The sequence below is a fragment of the Prionailurus viverrinus genome, chromosome D4 (genome assembly GCF_022837055.1).
Source record: "Prionailurus viverrinus isolate Anna chromosome D4, UM_Priviv_1.0, whole genome shotgun sequence".
NCBI lineage: Eukaryota > Metazoa > Chordata > Mammalia > Carnivora > Felidae > Prionailurus > Prionailurus viverrinus.
In genome coordinates, this window is record NC_062573.1 from 2,093,604 (window position 1) to 2,112,948 (window position 19,345).

Here is a 19,345-nt window from a genome sequence, read left to right on the forward strand (position 1 = left end):
CGTCACCCGCCGCCCCCGGCCGCCGCGCCTCACCTGCCGAGAGCGCCGCGCTCACATCGCCCGCCCGCGGCGCCCCCTCCGCCGCCGCCGGCGCCAGGCCCGTCCCCGCCGCTCCGGCTGCCGCCCCAGCCCGCGCCCCCCGCCCCCGGAAGCGCTTCCCGGCCCCGCCCCCTCGGCGCCAGCGCTTCCGGGCAGGCTTGGACGGGGGTGGTGGCGCGGTGGGACTGGCCTGTGCCGGGGAGCTCCGGGGCCCGGATCCCGGCTCGGCCGCGACCCAGAGCCTCGCCGCGGGCGCGCGGGCAAGCGGCGGTCTTGATGTCAACTCCGAAAGGGAGCGGCGGCGGTTCTGCGCCCCACGACCTCCCGCCCGCATTCTCCTCGGCGCCCCCTGCTGGTGGGAGGAGGACTCTGCAGTGGGGCGCGCCCCAGGGCTCCGGGAGAGGAACGGATAGGCCAGGACCCTCGACCTGCCACCACAGGGAGCCTGCGACCACCCTCAGCTCAGCTCTCCCCTTCCGAGACCCTCGATCCCGCAGCCCTTCGGGTGCCTTCCCGTCCCCCGAGCCGCGCCCGGCAGGACAGCTGAAGGCAGTAAGGTGCAGTGGTTACCAGCACCAGCCTGGGGACCAGTCATACCGGGTCACTTAACGTGTGACCTTGGGCAGATTACCTACGCCCCCCCCCCCCCCCCCACCAAAGCGGGAGATAAAAATTTCGAACTTGGGTTTATAAAACCCGTGTCGCAGAGCAGGCCTCAAAAAATGTGCATTTCCAATTCCTTGGAGACACCCCAGGGTTGACCCCACTCTGCTGCAAGTGCGAGCCTGGCCGGCATTTTCCTCTCTGCTTCAGGCGACTTTACCCCCGTGTGAAGAGGTTTACCCCCTTTGCATTTTGGTGGACTCCTGAGTAGTAGTGGCAGAGGTTTATTTTCCCTTTTCTGACTTTGTGAAAAAACAAACAAACCAGAAGTCCAGATACCAGCTCTTCTTAAAGATACAAAGCTGAGACTTCCTGATGCCACTTCATCCCTTGCAAACAGGACCTCTTTCTCTGAGATCTACCAAGTAGTCACCTTCCAATAACAACAGCTGCCCTTTGTTAAGCGGTCTGTGCAGGGCACTGTGTTGACACTGTATAGACACTATCTCCTTTAATACACAACCCCAAGGGGTAGCAATCTGTTTTTATCCCCATGTTATCCAGGAGGGAACGGAGGCTCAGAGAGGTTAAGTGACATATCTAAAGTCACACAGCTAAGTGGCAGATTTGGGATGAGCTCCCCTCTCTCTCTGACTCCAGACAGGAACTTCTTATGGCAACAGAATATTCCAAACACAGAATTTTAGGTAACCAGTTCCTAACTGCAGGCACCTGGGCAGACAGTCATGCTCTCTAATTACTATTCCTCTTGAGCTATTTCCTTGAGATCTGTCCCCAAGAGTGAGATCAGTGAACGCCAGGGCACAGGAATGCATCATCTTGTCGGGGCCAGGTTTCCTCAGGACCACTGGGCTGACTCACAAAGCCCACATGAGCGAGTTCCTGTTTCCCGTCACACCAGCTGTAGGCCTCATCATTTTAACTGATTTTTGCTCACTTTATTGGTAAGAGTTGGGGTCGTCTTCTTGGCTATAATACAGTATTTGCACGCCATTAAGGACCATAAAGACTAAAATGTTCCTAAGTGTTTAACCTTTTTGCCATGTGTCTCAAAGTTACTGGCCATCTGTCCAGTGGACACTGGGTATTCCCCTCACAGATTTATTTTTATGCCCCCACCTACTTGGGCCACTAAACTCATATATTTTTCCAGTGCCCTGCTTTTATTTTTGTCATTTGGCTGATTATGTGTCATAACCCTTACTAACTTATGTTAGTTAGAAAATTGTCACTCCTCCACAATTGGAGTGTATGCGTTTCGACTTTCACATAATCTTGGTGGCATTTTAAAAGTGATTTTTTAGCCCATTTGAAATAAAAAGAGTCTAGAGGGTTATGTATGGGCTTCATATTAAAATGAAGTACATCAAAGCACTCCACAGTTTCCCAGTTTTGCCGGCAGTGTTTATGAAGCGATCAAATTCACGTCTCATCAAAGTCTGGGGTTAACCTTCCATCCAGTCAAAGAGTGGTTCTGCCATCATGGGGGTCAGCATTTGTGACAGTGACAGCTGGTGTTTGCTAATATCTGTGTTCTGCCTTCCCCTCTTCTGAGGCACATGGCTGAAACACATCTCCCAGCCTCCCCCTCCATGTCACATGTCGGTGGAAATGGTGTGTGAAGTAACTTGTAAATGAAGTCCCTTCCCCTTCTTTCCTCTTCTCCCTTCCTAGGACAGATGCTCCTGGACCTCCACTTCTCACCTATTCCAGATTCCTGAGCACTTGATGAGTCAAGATAGCCAAGTTATCAGATCCCAGCCTCTCCCTCTTCTGTTTCCTACAAGGAGACCCTTTCTGTCAGAAATCAGGCTATGCTACATGGCTCTGGCCCACTTCAAAATCCCCAGAGTTTGGGGGCACCTGGCTGGCTCCATTGGTGGAACATGTGACTCTTGATCTTGGGGGTGTGAGTTCAAGCCCCATGCTGGGTATAGAGATTACTTAAAAATAAAATCTTAAAATAAAATAAAACCTCCAGGGTCCCTGGGTGGCTCAGTCAGTTGAGCGTCCAACTCTTGATTTCGGCTTAGGTCATGATCCCAGGATCGTGGCACTGAGCCCTGAATCAGGCTCCATGCTGAGTGTGGAAACTGCTTAAGATATTCTCCGTCTCTCTCTCTCAAATTTAACAAAGGGGGAGCCTGGGTGGTTTAGTCGGTTAAGCATCCTACTTCAGGTCAAGTCTTGATCTCACAGTGTGATTTGGAGCCCAGCATCAGGCTTCACAGACTAAGGGTGCAGAGCCTCCTTAGGATTATCTCTCCCCCTTCCCTCTCTCTCGCTCTCAAAATAAATAAACTTTTAAAAATATATTAAAAATAAATAAAACAAAAAACCTGTATGAATTATTTGGAGTTACCTCATTCTTGCTCCCCTCACCAGGACCCATTGGTACGTCCCTTCCAACTGCCTCACTACCTAAGTCGTTTTGGGCCAGCAGGGGGCATCTGTCTCTCCAAATAGTCCCAAGATGTCCACTGACTTCTTAGAACATCTCAGAGGATCAGGGTTCCTTCCACCTGGCCACCTCTACAGAGTAGTGTCAGTATTCCACCCAGTCCAGGAAGAGCACTCTTCCTTAGAGACTCCTCTCATCTTCCCTGCCTGTGTGATAGGGGCCAGGTAGTTGGTTCACCCCTCGGAATCTCTCTTCTTCATCTATTCAGTGGTGATTGGCCCGTGGGCTATGATTCATACTCCTTTCCCACAGCCAAGACTGGGCAGAAGAATGCTGTCACTAAGCAGTGAGACAGATCCAGGTCTCAGGTCCCCCTCAGCCACAGAGCTCCATGACCTATCCGATCCAGGGGAAGACACTCATCCTGCTCAGCACTGGCCTCTATGTCTGTGTACAGGATTTTGGGACCTACCTCTTCTGTGGGTAAATAAGATAATGATATAACGCAGGGCGCCTGGATCCCTCAGTCAGTTGAGTGTCCGACTCTTGATTTCGGCTCAGGTCATGATCCCAAGGCTATGGGATCAAGCCCTGCGTTGGGCTCCATGCTGAGCATGAAGCCTGCTTAAGATTCTCTCTCCTTCTACCCCTCTCCCCTGATTGAGCTTGCTCGCTCTCTCTAAAATTAAACACACACACACACACACACACACACACACACAGAAAAGATAATGACATGGGGTACCCACACGGCTCAGTAGGTTAAGAGTCCAACTCTTGATTTCAGCTCAGATCATGATCTCACAGTTTGTGAGTTCGAGCCCCGCATTGGGGTCTGTGCTGACAGCTCGGAGCCTGGAGCCTGCTTCAGATTCTGTGTCTCCCCCTCGCTCTGCCCCTCCTCCCCTCTCAAAAATAAATATAAAAAGTTTTAAAAAAAAGAAAGAGAAAGAGAATGATATAATGCTTCCAGCATGGCACACTCAATAATTATTTTGGTCAACAAGAAAGCAAGGGAGAAAGGCTGGCTTCAAGAGCCCCCACCCATTTCTATGAAGCCTTTTCTCACTTCCTGAAGAGATGGCTTGCTGTCTCCTCTTCTCCTAGCTCACCTATCCAGCTGCTGAGTGGGCTTGGCTTCCCTTAGACCTGAGCCCTGCTGACACCCACCGGGCACAGGTGCCACCTCTAGAGTCTTGCCTCACTGTCTTTTTTTTTTTTTTCTTGGTCTGGTCTCTCTTGGTTTCCGGCTGATTCTCCAGGACCGCCCCTTTAATTGATTTTGCTGGCATTCTGTACTTCTCCTTTGTAGTAACCACAGTGGTAATTAATTACCTGTACAATTATGAGTTTAATATATGTCCTCCACCACTAGCCTATAAACTCCATGAGGATGAGACCTTTTCTGACTTCTTTCCTGTTGTATCTCCAGTGCTTGGCACTCAATAAATATCCATTGCTTTAATAGATAATGGTCGGTTACCTGTTTTTGCATCTAGGTCTTTGTTCCTTGAGGTCAGGGGTTGTTTAACTGATCCATTTCTTCTGCACCCTGCAGAGAACCTGGTGCTAAATGATCAGTAATAAATATTTGCTGAGTGAGACAAAGAATGAATGAGTGGATGAATGAGTGAATGAATGCAGAGAATGAACCCCTATTTCTTCTCTTCTTTTACCTGCACCACACCTCACAACTGAGTCTCCCATCTGTGTAAATAGTCTTTGGTCCTGACCAGCCCCTGTTTTGTAGTTTGGCTCCTCTCTGCCCTACTTTCTGCGTAGGACACAGCTACCTGGGCAAAAAGGCTACTAGCTGCTCTTCAAGAGAGGGTACACAAATACATACAGGACCACCTTTTGGCTCAGTGCCTTTGCCTCCTAGTTTTCATCAAAGCTATTAACTGCAAAGTTTCATACTTACACTCATACATACTGTGGTAGGGCAGTGTTGGATTCTGGTTAAGAAAATGGGGGAGTGGGGGGTGCGTGGGTGGCTCAGTTGGTTGAGCGTCTGACTTAGGCTCAAGTTGTAATCTTGCAGTTCGTGGGTTCCAGCCCTGCATTGGGCTCTGTGCTGACAGCTCAGTGCTGGGAGCCTGCTTCGGATTCTGGGTCTCTCTCTCTCTCTCTCTCTCTCTCTGTGCCCTCCCTGGCTTGAGCTCTGTCTGTCTGTCTCTCAAAAATAAATAAACATTAAAAAAAAAAAAAAAGAAAGAAAGAAAAAAAAGAAAATGGGGATATCTTTTTTTATTTTTAAGTAAGCTCTATACCCAACATGGGGTTTGAACCCACAATCTGAGTGAGATCAAGAGTCCCATGCTCTACCAACTGAGTCAGCCAGGCACCCCAAGAATGGGGGAGTCTTTAGAGTTGCGTTAGTAAGTCACTAGACTTACAAATTTCCTCTTTTGACACATTGAAACATTCTTGAAATCAGAAGACACCTTACAATCAATGAGTATATTTAATCTGGTTGTGTTTTTGTTTTTGTCCCAAATGCAGATCAATAAATCCAGAGTATATCTCAGAATCAATAGCATTCTTAAGAGCCATGTCAAGAGGGACTGTTGTAACTCACATCGCTTTTTCTCAAAGGCATATGTCTGACTAAAGTCAGTACAGTGGAGACATCTGCAAAGATCTAGCCTGGTTTAAAAGGTGACTTTGTGCTCTAAGTGTTATAAACCAGGCATAAACCCGCTGGGCACGCCTTGGATTTCAATGAACTGAGCAAACCGCACGTGAAGAGCATTCACGCCACCACATGTGTTTAATGTCAAGCCAACATCCTGTCCATCAAACGCTAGACTAGAAACTTTGCTTGCTGTCGCTCAGAAGTCAGAGGGCTTTGCAGGAGGACTTTGATGACCAAGACTCTTTAAAAAGATACCTGGGGAGGCGGATGCTTTCCTCCCTAAGTAAATTTCCCTAGAGCAAATAGTTCCACTGACCTTAGACGTGACTTCAGTGCTTTTCTGAGTTGAGAGCTATTTAAAAATAAAAGTCATGACATCTGATTGTTTGAAGGCCTCACTAACGATTTCAAATATGAGGATCTGACGAGGGGGTGTTTCTTTTTATCTCTCTCTTTTTTCCTTCTTGCTAGTCCTTTAGTCCTTTCCTCCTTACAACAGAATCAGAATAAAGGGGAGCCCTTTGGGAATAGAGTCCCTATTCTGTGGGTCTGTGGGATGGTCCCAGGCGTTGTGGAGGGAGGAGAGTCCATCTTTCTTTTTCTCTTAATCAGCTTTAGTGAGGTCTAATGAGTTTTGGCCAATGTAGACATTTGTCAACTGCCACCCCGACCTTTGCTTTTTTAGCTCTTGCTGAGCAGGAGTAAGGTGCTGCCTCCTAGAGCCCGCGCGCATCCTCACCGCGCTCATGCAAGCTGCAGAAATCAGTGGCTGAAGGAGTCCCAACAGGAGAGGTGAGATCACCGTGCTCAAAGCAGATCAGCTGGGCAGTGGAGGCAACTGAGGCCTAAGAAACCCTGGCGTGATATTATTGTCCTATATTTATTCATCCAACAAATAATTATTGAGGGCTAGCTGAGTGCCAAACATTGCTCTACATCCTGGGGATATCGTAGTGGATGGGGTGCGGGGTGGGGGAATCTCCACCTTTCAGGAATGGTCAGGGAAAGAGAGGCAAAACATATAGCCTGTTAGATGGGGAGAAAGGCTGTGGAAAAAGTGAACAGGGAAGGATAAGGGGGAAAAGACACTACATCACCCAGTGAGAGAGTCTGATACTAGTTTGAAATTCTCACCCTCTATGTCAAACAAGAGGATGGTCCCAACTACAGTGTGAACAGGGGCCCATGGCACCATTCCCTGCCTTCCTGACCTTAATCTCCTTCCTCCCTGCTGATGTTGACCTGGGGTTCGCCTCAACCCTGTGTACCTACCCTGCTCTGATCAGTCCTCTTCATCTGGGCTCCTCCAGGATCTGCTCCTCACTAGCTCCTATGTCCTTTCTGTCCCCTGGTCTCAGCTCTGTCCATCCCTGGCCCTGAACTGGGCTGACTTTGTTTTCAGATTCAGTGCTTCTTTCATTGTATTTCCAAGATTGGTCCCATGGTAAAAAACAAAACTAAAACAAAAAAACAAAAAACATGAGACCCTGGGCAAGTTAATCAGACTTCTGAACCTCAGTTTTCTCATCTATAAAATGGGGATGGTAATAATAACTGCTCCAGATGGTTGTTATGAGAATCCCATGAGATAGGAGAGGCAAAATGGTTTTTAGAGCCTTGTGCTTGGTGGGTGCTGAATCAGTAGGAGCTGTTAACATATGAGGGACTGAACCAATGGCAGCAATGCAAGGGGCAACACAGTATAGAGGTGGACCCTAGCTTCTTCTCCCCCACCCCTCCTCCAAATGTCCCCTCCCCTCCCCTCCACTGGACACTGTCATTCGCCTTTCATCATTGAAATGATCCCCTTTCATCATTGGAGCTTAGCTCCTGGAATCTTTGCCTCTGGCCACTTAAAGAGAAAAACTCTTCAACTCATCTGCTCCCTCCCTCCCTCCTACTCTCATCCCCCAACCCCCCAAAGAACAGTCTCTGTTCAAAGGCCTTGATGCCTTCCTTGTCAGTCAAGACTCAAGAAGATGGTGGTATCTTGGCCTTTTCTTCATTCCTAAAGACCTGGTTTGTAAGACATGATTTCTCTCCTCTCTGAAAATAAGTAGTCTTTCAGCAACCTTGGCATTCATTGCCAAACTAATCAGTGGGTTCAATTTGTCCAGGATAATCCTTTGCTCAGAGAGAATCTCAACATCTCTGCATCGGTTCCTTCTCCTGGTCAGAACCAAGGCACCTTTGCTATTTCCCAACATAGAAGCCAGGCTTAGCTGACAATCTACACCGCAACACTTCCTGTTCTTTTAAGTTTGTTTATTTTGAGATGGAGAGAGAGAGAGAGAGAGAGATAATCCCAAGCAGGCTCTACACTGTCAGTGCAGAGCCTGACGTGGGGCTCAAACTCACGAACTGTGAGATCACGACCTGAGCCAAAATCAAGAGTCGGAGGCTTCAACAACTGAGCCACCCAAGTGTCCCAACACTTCTTATTTTTTAAGTGTGCCCCCGGGAACTCACAAGACACTCAGATAAGTGAGTAACCTTCTACCCATTCTCCTCTTCATTTAAGCTTCTTCTTATTTCTTTCTCCTTGAGCTCCTTGAAGTTTCAACGAAGTTGGATGTGCTCATCTACTTTGGATTATTAGGCAGGCCTTTTAAGCCTGAAGTCTTATGAGGGGTGGTTCAGCTTCTGGTCCTGCGATAAATTAAGGACTATGGTTAAAACTCACTGAGCAAAGTGAAGATCCGTAACCCCTCTGAGCTTGTCTCCTCATCGGTAAAATGGAGCTAACAAGTGTTCTGACTCCAGATGCTTGTCAGTAGTGGTATAATGAGACCGCAGTTGTAACACTCTTGCAAAGTGCCTCATGTGTATATGATAAACACACAAAAACCAGTAGCTCATATGTCCATATTGGGGTTTGTTAGGATGAGTCTTCTTTTCCTGCCGAGGCTTCTCTAGCATGTCCAACGACCTGGGAGCTATCACACTGGGCTCCCGGGCATCTGCTACCTTGTCTGTCAGGCATAAGCAGCTGTCCTGCTCTCTTGCAATTCTTAGAAGTTACCAGCATTTCCTGTTGTCAGGGGCTTCCTGTGGCTTGAGAGCAGGGACGATGTCTCGTTTCTCACTGTGGTTCCTGTGCCCAGCACCAAGCTGGGCACAGGGCAAGGGCTCAATAAATGTTTTAAAGCCAGGAACAAAAGGAGGACAGAAAGAGGTCGGGCTCCAGCTGGCTCCCGCTAGGATGAGATGGCTCCGCACCAGGAAATAGAGATTCACAGAGCCTGCCTGAGAGGGCAGCAGTCTAGCCGCCCTGCTGGAGGCGGACCGCCCCCTGCCACGCCAGCCCTCCTGAGTCCTCCTTCCAACCTTCTCTTGGAACTGCTGCTCACCCTGCCTTTCCACAGAACTGAAAAACAGGCACTTTAGCTCTAACAAGTGAGCAACAGCAAGCAATGCCCCAGGTGCCAAGAGTAGCATGTACCTGACGTTGTTCCCTCTCCCAATGGGAGAGTCCATGGTCTCCTAAAACAATCTCTCTTCCGTCAACACATCAACGATCTTGCACCAATGATGTGTTCTAGAAACGTACTCGTGGGACAGCCATTCGTTTCCATCCATTGTGTGGAGCTCTTAAGTTTTACTGCTGCTTCAGCTTCTAGGTGCCTCTCCTGGTTAAACTTCCTTGGCAGAAAGGCCCTTTTGAATTCTCAGACACACCCCAAAAAGACTGACCGTGGCCCTTTATGTTGAGAGACCTAGAAACTCAGGAGAAAGAGTTGGAGGTAAAAGTGTAAGCAGGGCCCTTTTTTGAAAGCTCAGCAGGGTTCGAGCCATATTGTTGACCCAGGAATCTCTCCAAATACCCTCATTTCCCTTGTCTGCGTCACATTCCTGTAGTTGGGAATGCTGTTTCTAGCAGATGAGAGTTATGTCTGACAATCTCACTCAAAACTCAAATGGTCTGCTGCAGAGTACGGTACACTGATGCAGTCTGAGCTGACCTTTTTTTTTTTCATTAAAAAAAAAATTTTTTTTAATGTCTATTTTTGAGAGAGAGATCCAGAATCTGAGCAGCGGAGGGACAGAGAGCGAGGGAGACACAGAATCCGAAGCAGGCTCCAGGCTCCGAGCTGTCAGCACAGAGCCGGAAGCGGGGCTCGAACTCAGGAGCTGTGAGATCATGACCCCAGCTGAAGTCGGACGCTGAACCGACTGAGCCACCCAGTCGCCCCTGTTTTTTTATTTCATTTTTTAAATGTTTGTTTATTTTTGAAAGAGAGAGAAAGACAGCACGCGCACAAGTGGGGAGGGGGGGGTCAGAGAGAGAGAGGGAGACACAGAATCCAAAGTAGGTTCCAGGCTCTGGGCTGTCAGCACAGTGCCAACATGGGGCTCGAACCCATGAACAGTGAGATCATGACTGGAGCCGAAGTCAGAAGCTTAACTGATTGAGCTACCCAGGCGCCCCTGTATGATCCCATTTGTATAAAGTTCAAAGACAGGCAAAACTAATGGTGCCACTACTAGTCAGGATAGGTTACTCCTGGAAAGAAGAATTAGGGGAATTTTGAGCCCCGGGTGTTTTGATCCGGGTACAGGCAACACGGATACATTCATTTTGTGAAAATTCATTGAGCTGTGCATTATGATTTGTGCTCTTTTATGCTTGATCATACTTCAGTTAGACAAAAAAAAGTGCATGTGGCCTGCAGGAAATCCTGAGGTCCAGGACTGAATCACACAATGATAATGCAAATATTTGTGTAAGTTTCTGTATGTTTAAACACATTCACAGAACCATGAAAAGACTAGCATGCCCAGCCTAGTTCGCTTATATCCATAGGGATCATTAAAATCTACTAAGGGAAGATGTTCTTTTGCCAGCGCAGGAGAGGAACTTGTCCAGAGTCTCTTCCTTGATCACTGTCTGCACAAGTTCTATACCATGACCCCTAATGGGGGCCAGGGGTCAGTAGCTGCTAGAAAGTGCAGCTCTTGTCTGGAGAAAACATTTAACAGTTTCGCCTGGAGCTGACAGGGTCGTATCTGGGGAGAGGCTCCCAAGCAGAGATCCTGAGGCTGCCCGTGCACAGCACAGAATCTCCCCCAAATACCCTCTGATCACAGGACAAGCTGCCTCCCAGGCATTCTATCGAATAGCAAGTTGACTTTGATCCTACTCAAGGCAGCGGGTGGTGGGGGGTGTTTCTTTGGGGTCGGTTTTCTGAAAGCAGTGGTTTGTGACTGTGATAAGATTACTCAAAGAACAAGGAAGACACTGTGTTTTTAAAGTTAGCCAAGCTAGGCATTTTTCTAAGTTCAAAAAGAAAATGCAGCTGAGTTATCATCAGCCTCCATTTGCAGAGGTTGGAGAGATCGGGAGGTGCAGAAGCAGCTTGGCTGTGGGTGTGACTGTTGTACGTGACCTGGTTTGAGACCAGCATTCGGTCCCTGATCCCAGGCACCAGGCAGCGACAGCTGCTTAGGGGCTGGTGGAGGTGTAGGAATGACTGTACATTGTGAGTCAGTACAATTCAGTCTTGAAGAACGGAGTAACTTGAATGTGACGTGGCTGACCTTCAATACCCAGTCATTTCTGAAACAGTTCTTGGCCTTGGGGTGGCTGGTTATAAAAACATCTGCATTTGCTGGCTGATTGGGTATACAAGAGGGAACACAGCCAATAATGGTACAGTGTCATACATTTTCAGCTCTCAACAAAACAGGAATTTGAGGTCTTTTTATCTTAGCGAGTATTTGGTCTCCCCATCTTGCTATTGTCCTACTCAAGCCTTCCTACAGACACAGGGGACGGTTCTGACTTCAACCGAACAAACATGTTGGGCACCAGGCCCCGTGCTGGAAGGGACACAGAAATGGAATGGATGTAGGCACAAGGTGTTGACACCTGCTGGTCCTCACAAAGCTTAGCAAGGTGCGTGCAAATGATGCCTGCGTGAGGGACACAACCCAAGGGTTATGGGGCCCTAAGGAAGGACAGAGGAAACTGAACTGGGCAGGACAGTGAAAGCTATTTAGAGGAGGTGGTGTTGGAAATGGCCCTTATTCTGGGCAGGAGAGGGAGCATTAGTGATGCCCTTGGTTGCAGGGAATTTGAGGGCAAGCTCAAAGAAAATGGGGTTTGGCTGGAAAGAATAGGTAGGATGGAGAAACAGTGGAAACAAACCAGAAAGGAAGTCTAAGCCTACAGTTCGGAGAGTGGGGGCCTACTTTGGTGGGATTTAGGGCCTTGGGAACAGCTTGGGGACACAACAAAAGAGTGAGGCTGACAGGTGTGGGTAGGATGCAGAGCAGGGAGACTAGACTGGTGCAATAACGTAGGTGAGAGATAATGAGGACAGGGGTGGTGACAGCTTCCTTTCAATCATCAAAGAATTGGATTTCATTGACTGTGTGTGGGGTTAGGGTTCTTGAGATTCCTCTCATGACCTTCGTGTAGAGAAGAGGGTGAGTGCTACCCATTCTTGTAGAGATTTCTCAATTACATTAAAGGAATTTGGCTGGCATGCAGGCCTGGAGAGTACACGACCAGTGCCGGTGGCCAAAACCCCATGGAAGAAAACCAAGTGTAGAAGGAGCCTCCACAGTTCTTGTTCTGATGGCCCTATCTAGGTTAACAACAGTCCTCCATTAGGCTACTAAGTACAGCTTGCCCCATTCCATTACTGACACTGAACTTGGCTTACCTAGCATGTGATGGTTCCTCCCTCCAGGCCTATCATCTGTCACTCAGCCCACGTAGGGAACGCAGCACAAACAACACGTCCTAGGTCATTTCTCATTCCATTGGGTTAATCTCTGTGACAGCTCTGATCATTGCCTACGAAATCAAATCCACACTCCTTAGCCTGGGATCAGAGGCCCTCCATGACCTTGGGCACCAACATGGTGTAATCGCTACGATCTTGGGCTCCAGAGTCAGGTGACCTCGTCTAGAATTCTGGCTGGGCTGCTTACTCAACCACTCTGAGCCTCAGTTTTCCCTTACCTTGCAATCTGGGTTACAGTAAAGATCTAAAGAGATATCACATGTGAAGACTGTAGCACAGAGCCCGGCATACAATAAATTGAGTAGTATTACCGTAGTAAGAACTTGGCTGCCCAAGCTACCTTTCCTACTGTATTTCCACGGTTCCTTTCATACTTCCTCATCTCTGTGCTCTTCTTCATACTTTTCTCTCTGGGGGGGGAAGGGGGGGAGGGAGAGGTTGGCCTCCTCTTCACTCCAAACCACAGTTTGGTTGGTCAGAATTCCACCCATCTCTGCTTAGAGGCTGCCAGCATGAAGAAGGCTTCCTGCGTGCCCCTAGTCATTCTGTCCCTGTGTGAGTCTGGGCTTCTTCTTTTTTTTTTTAATGTTTATTTTTTAGAGAGAGAGAGAGAGAGAGAGAGAGAGAGAGAGAGAGAGAGAGAATATCACTGGCAGCACAGAGCCCAGAGCCCAAGGTAGGGCTCAGGTTCATGAACTGTGAGATCATGACCTGAGCCAAACTTGGATACTTAACCAACTGAGAGCCACCCAAGCACCCACGTGCTACTTCTCTAAGGCAACTTCTTAGCCTTAGAGAGGTACCAGTCTTACCTGCCTCCAGAATGGGAACTCCAGGAGAAATTTTATGTTTTATTTATTGCTATATCCCCAGCAGTTAGAATAGCACATAATAGTAGCCTCTTAACTTTTTTTTGAAAGCATGATTCTTGTCTACTAGATAGTGCACTCTTTCAGGACCTGTTACTGATTTATTCTATAGCTTCTATATTGCCCTTGTGAATTCAATGGGATGAACTATGGTGAACAAATTATGATCAAAGGATTCTGCTCAAGAAAGGGGAATTAAAAAATGCTGGGAGGCAGAAATGAGTCGGTGATGGGGAAGTTTTTCTCCATTTCACCCTTGAGATGACTGTGATGAGTTAACTCAAAACCCAGAAAAGCAGGTGAGACTGAGGGAAGCTATACAGCTATCACAGGAAATGGCTGTCACTTGGGTTTGGGCCTGTAGATGAATTAAGTTCGGTGGCTTACACCACACCCAAGAGTGACCCGGTTATCACCCACTATCAGGTTTGTTTGAGAAATGTTGTCTTGAAGTTGATGATTCATATTATTTCCAGGTGTATTCATAAGGTTGAGTCAATTATGTGACACAGACAGCAAAGGACCTATCCTGAAATGTCCATTTCTTTGTCTCCTGGAGTGCTTTTCACAACCTCTGAAGACCAGAGAATCAGCTTCTGAAGGCCCAGCCTAGGGCCAACACAGATGGTCCATAAATATTTGGTAAATAAATACCAAATGAGTGAATGCGTGAACCAAAGAATAGATTGGAAGGATGCAAAGCTCCTTTTGTGGTCTTCCACATTTGCACTGGTACGTTTCAACTATGCTTTTTAAAGAATAAATACAGATGCATTGAAGCGTTATGGAAGTCATACTAGTGTTCTGAGATTTTGAATTTTTCTTCATCAACTACTTGAGTGGGGGTGGGGGTGGGGGGGAGGTTTCCGCAAAATTTTCTGATATTCAGAAATGACTCTCCTACTTGAAAAGATTAGGGGTGCCTGGGTGGCTCAGGCAGTTAAGCGTTTGACTTTGGCTCAGGTCATAATCTCGTGGTTTGTGAGTTCAAACCCCATGTCAGGCTCAGTGCTGACAGCTCAGAGCCTGGAGCTTGCTTCAGATTCTGTGTCTCCCTGTCTCTGCCCCTGCCCAGCTCATGCTCTGTATGTCTGTCTCTCTCTCAAAAATAAACATTTAAAAATTAAAAAAAAAAAAAAAGAAAAGAAAAGAAAAGAAAAAGAAAAGATTAGAGGCATTTGGCCTAAGATGCTTTTGAAACCACTTCCAAAAGAACTGTTTGACACCTTCTCGGGAGAGCTCCTTGTGAGAGTCACAAGCTCACTGCTGCCCTTTCTACTTTCAGATGGCCAAAAGAGTCTCCTGCCATGCTCTCTCGGAGCCAGTCACACAAAACAAATAGTCTTTATTGCATATACTCCCCCCAGTTGTCTAGCCCAGATTGTGTTTCCTGATTACAACATTCTACTGTTACTTAAAGCTCAGGTCGGCACAATCACAATTTGACTGTTGTCCAAAAGCAACTTTTTTTTTTTTAAGGAGGCTCCACACCCAGCATGGATCCCAATATGTGGCTTGAACTCACAACACTGAGATCAAGACCTGAGCTGAGATCAAGAGTTGGACGCTTAACTGTCTAAGCCACCCTTTTAGGGTGCCCCTAAAAGCAATTTTGGTCCTTAATCAATTGCCATAAATTTTACTATTAGATGAAGCACCAAATAACGTGTAACATGTGTTTTAACTATGCCAAAATCTCATTGAAAATATGCCCTCTTCTAAAATACATTTCTCTGCAGAAATTAACAACAACAACAAAAATTAGTCCCTTTTCTTCACCATAGGGCTGATATATTTCACAGGGAGTGGGACAATTCAGCTTATTCTGCTTCCAAAGCAAGTTGTCAACTGTAAGTTACTCTACTAACCATTTGGTTTGAGCCGGACACTGACTTTTCTCCACCAGAAATCACTGTTTGATAAATCTCAACACCCTCTTCTGCCTGACCTGGCTTACATAAACCAGTGTCCAGCACCATAGCTAAGTGCCTTCCCCGATAAAAAATCTTTCCTCTGGGTTAAGCAAGAGGACCTATACTTATCTCAGAATTCTCAGCCAACAGGCAATTTCTGTGACATTTGGGTGACATTCTGTTGGAAGAGGTCACTTCAGGACTGTTGGGTGCCTATACTTCTTAAGAGAGGTCTCTGACAAAGCAAAAAGTCCATGGCTGTAACGTGGATAAAGACTGACCAGCGAATCTGCATCTATTATTATTTTTTAAATTCAGCAGTATTTCTTGACTGTGCCAGGAACAGGATGGTGCCAGAAACATCCACTCAGAGATAATTAAAACATAGTTCCTTTTTCTGAGGAGCCCATTGTCTAGCAGGGGGACGTGAGTATGTGTAAAGAATGGATGGTACATACGAGATGACAATACAGGGACAATGCTTCAGCAGGACTAAGTTCAAAATGACATGGAATCACTGAGTGGTGTGAATAATTTCCAGGGGTGCTCGGGGAAGATACCACAGAGATTATTTTTGCAGAGCCTTGAACAAGCAAAAGGAGTTTTCCAGGAGGACAAAGGTTAGCGAGTTGTGGATGACAAAGAGAAGACGAGTATTCAAGGACAAAGAGAAGGCAAGGACAAAGACAAGCCTAAGGAGAGCAGCCAGAGCCCAAGTGGGGATTGGCAGGTAAGAATGGACAAGTAGGCCACTGTCAGACTGGAGCCTTGGATGTCAAGCTAAGATCCCCATCAGATGGATCATGGAGGGTGACAGGATTAGGTCTGCTTAGGGAGGAAGAAGCCTTGGGGCAGTCAAATGGGAGGAGAATATGTCAGGAGTGGAGATCATTGTGAGGGAGTGGCTGTCCCAGAGGCTGATGGGAACAGGGTGGGCCAACCTGGGGCCCAGAGACCCAGAGATAAGCAGGTGCTACTTGTGCTGAAACCCAAAATCTCCTGGAGATTAACACCAGAGCGGTGGTCAGGGGGCCCAGATGAGCCCTCGGCCTTTGGAACCCCTCTCTAGGTTATTTTCGTTCAGAATTAAACACGTGGGGCACCAGCCGGTAGAGTGGGGTTTCCTCTTGGGCAGTCACCGGACAGCAACAGAGCACAAGTAAGCCCAGTGGAGCCCAGGACTCAGGCTGCCTGGGTTGGAATCCTGGCTCTGCTGTCAGCATCCTGCTAGATGGGGATGGCGATAACATCTACCTTGCAGGGTTAGTGTCAGAGTGAAAAGCTAATCCATGGGAAGTGCTTAGAATAGTGTGGAACACAGTGGGCTCTGGGCAAACGAATGCTCTATGGAATGAGCAGTTGGTCGATCGCACCACGTGAAATGAAAGTTGCTCTGGTCAGAAGGGTGCTCCCTTTCTCTGTCCACTCCTTGGAGGAAGGCCTGATAGAACTTTTCTACCAGCTTGAAAATTATTGGACTCTCTATTCCTGGATTTAATTTCTACCTGTAATTCCTGAACCTAGGGAGTTCAAGTAGGGTTACCTGCCACCACCAGACCTGGCACAGTCTCTGAGTAGGGTCTCTATTTCTCCAAAGACAGCAAAGTGCAAAAAAACTGAGGGGTACTCGGTGAGTCACCCACCACCTAAAGGCACTGGAAGGATAATCCAGCCCAGGTGCAAGCTCCCCAGCATCAGAAGCCGTGCTCAGTGTCCTACAGGTAGAGAGGGACAAACTCTCAGAGATTCTCCGAATCTCACCTTCAGACACAGGCAGCCTGCTGTCCCAGGAGTAAAAGTTTAGAAAGAGAGGTTTCCCTAAGGGGGAAAAATACCCACCTGTCTAACGGAATAGGAAGCTGTCATCCTTTTCTGCTACGTGGAGTGGCCTGGAATAAAATTTGACCTCAAAGGGACTGTTAGGAGGAATAAATGAGTTCGTGCAAGTGAAGTACTTAGCACATATTAAGCATGCAATGAACCTTCACTTAGAGCTGTTATTTTTAGGCTGTAATCCCAATTCTTCTTATACCTATTAAAGTAGGTATGGTGTTCAGCAGGTTGAGTGTGTGTTCAGGACCTAATAAATCTACAGAACTGCAATAAAAAAAAAATTCTCTCCAAGAAAATTCTCTGTATGTTCACATTTTCAGTAGACAAAAGATACTTCACACATTAGGACACACTATATAAATTATGTAAAAATTAATCCTTTCTAGTTTGGTTCAAGGTCACTGCTGTCATTTTAAAGCCTTACAATTTCTACTCAGCCAGATCCTGCAGGAATTCTAGCAGCGTTTGCTGATTTGGCATCCATCCATCATTGAGTGAAGTGTCGTGCAGTTGGGGATCTTTTCAGAGAAACCTAACAAGTGAGATTTTATCACAGCACTACTGGCCCCCCAAATTAACAAGACAGGGGCAGTTCTAGAAGCACTCTTTGGCCTCCATTAATAAAGGTTAGCTGTTACATTAGGCAGACCAGTATACTCTGGGGAGTAACTAGTATCTTATTAAGTTATAAATACATTTAATGGCTTCAGTACTGGTTTCTTATTTTGGAATATGAAGAAGAAAAAAATAGAACTCAAAATCATTAGAGTCTAAGGATAATGCCACTATTTTTTAGAATGTAGATTTACCTACAATACTGCTTATGAATTACCTTGTTTTTATAGAGCCCACACACTCCCTCAGAGGCCACGGGGACTCTCCTGTCATGGCAGCAGCCCACAAGAAAGTGGTAGCTTATAAAATCCCATTACTTGGTTTTGACTCAAACTAGTCAGACCAGCTCAGAAGACAAACTTCCTTCCTCACTCTCAGCGCCCTTCTGGTTTCTCGTTAAGGGGGAAAAAAAAAAATGCCGTCTGCCCCCATCTTCCTTCACTGAACTCTAAACAGAACACTGACCGAGTTTTCTTATGAACACAAGACCGAGTTGGAAGGGCACAGAGTTCCCATCTTTCACTTTCTGCACCGAGGACATCTCTAAAATCATTCGCCAAGTCATAGATGACTGTTACGTCAAGCTCGAGCTTACCTCATTTCCTGCGGCCGACCTGCTGGCTGGTCCATTGACTGCGGGCAAATTCCAGAGCGGCGTACCCTCCAAGATGCCTGGGCATGGAGACCGTCTCCAGGAATGCGCCGGTGGTTTGGTGGGAAGCAGTCTCTGAATTGGCTGTGAGGAAATCTAAATAAACTGCACAGGTGTGATCTGCTCCATCTGGGTTACACCCTCACACCCCACCCCCCTTCTGTTCCCAAATACAAACGAGCCACTTCCATCTTTTCCTTTCTCCTGACAAGGCGCGCAGTGCTTCTCATCTTCACACCCCAGAGGCCTCCGCCCCTGTGGCAGCTGGTGTGGGGAAGCCTGCTTCCCAGGTGGGCCGGCCTGCGGGGGTCAGAGGGGTCACCAGGCCCCCGGGCCCGACCGTTTGCCCTTGGTCAGCACGGACAGGGCCCACCTCAAAAAGGGCTAGCGATGGTTCTTCTGGACTTCTTCCCACACAGAGAATGGCTAAGCTAGCTGAGGCAATCTGTAGTTGGCTTTAAAATCAGCAATGGGGAGGCGAAAAAAAATCCCTCACAACAAACAGTGGTAACAGAAGGTTTGTGTGGGAAGACGGTTAAGTTTGGTCTAAAACAAGCAGTGTCTCTGGTAATGAGCTGTTGTTAGGAAATACGTGGGGCCCTCGGTGCCTGCAGCACTTTTAAAGAGCACTGTTGCTGTTTCTTGAGGCTTTTCTTAGGGAGGGGGGGATGAGGGGGGAAAGGCCCGGTGAGGTGAGGGAGAGACCCAGCTGAAGAGCATGGGGACATCTCAGAGCAGTGGAAAGAAGCATCTCCGAGTGTTGCAGCCGTGAAGTCCTCCATTTGAATCCGAGCTCCACTCTGCAGTCACTGTTCCACATTTGGTAACAAATCTACCTTCTCTCAATCACAACAGGCTCATAATGAAATGAGTGTGTCTAAGGCATCATCAGCCAGAGGCCTGGTGTGAAACAGCGGGCACACTCGGCTGGGGTGCCTGAGTTTCACAAGGGGACTATTTACAAAGGGCGTGGGCAGGTTAAGGAACTCGTATGAGGACAGTGAAGCTCCCG

The 19,345-nt window shown here is 47.5% G+C and overlaps 1 protein-coding gene across 2 annotated transcripts in view; it reads right to left on the reverse strand.

Moving 5' to 3' along the window:
* The window catches only part of ZBTB34 (zinc finger and BTB domain containing 34), a 45,522-nt gene extending 27,224 nt beyond the window's left edge, over positions 1 to 18,298 (reverse strand). The window contains exon 1 of one of the 2 annotated variants that reach the window (XM_047829793.1): positions 18,277 to 18,298. In XM_047829793.1, coding sequence (XP_047685749.1) covers positions 18,277 to 18,281 — 5 coding nt within the window. In that variant the 5' untranslated portion in view covers positions 18,282 to 18,298. Of the gene's footprint in view, positions 1 to 33; positions 104 to 18,276 lie in introns of those variants that run through there. The other variant, XM_047829795.1, reaches the window with a different exon arrangement.
* Positions 18,299 to 19,345: the final 1,047 nt, after the last annotated feature.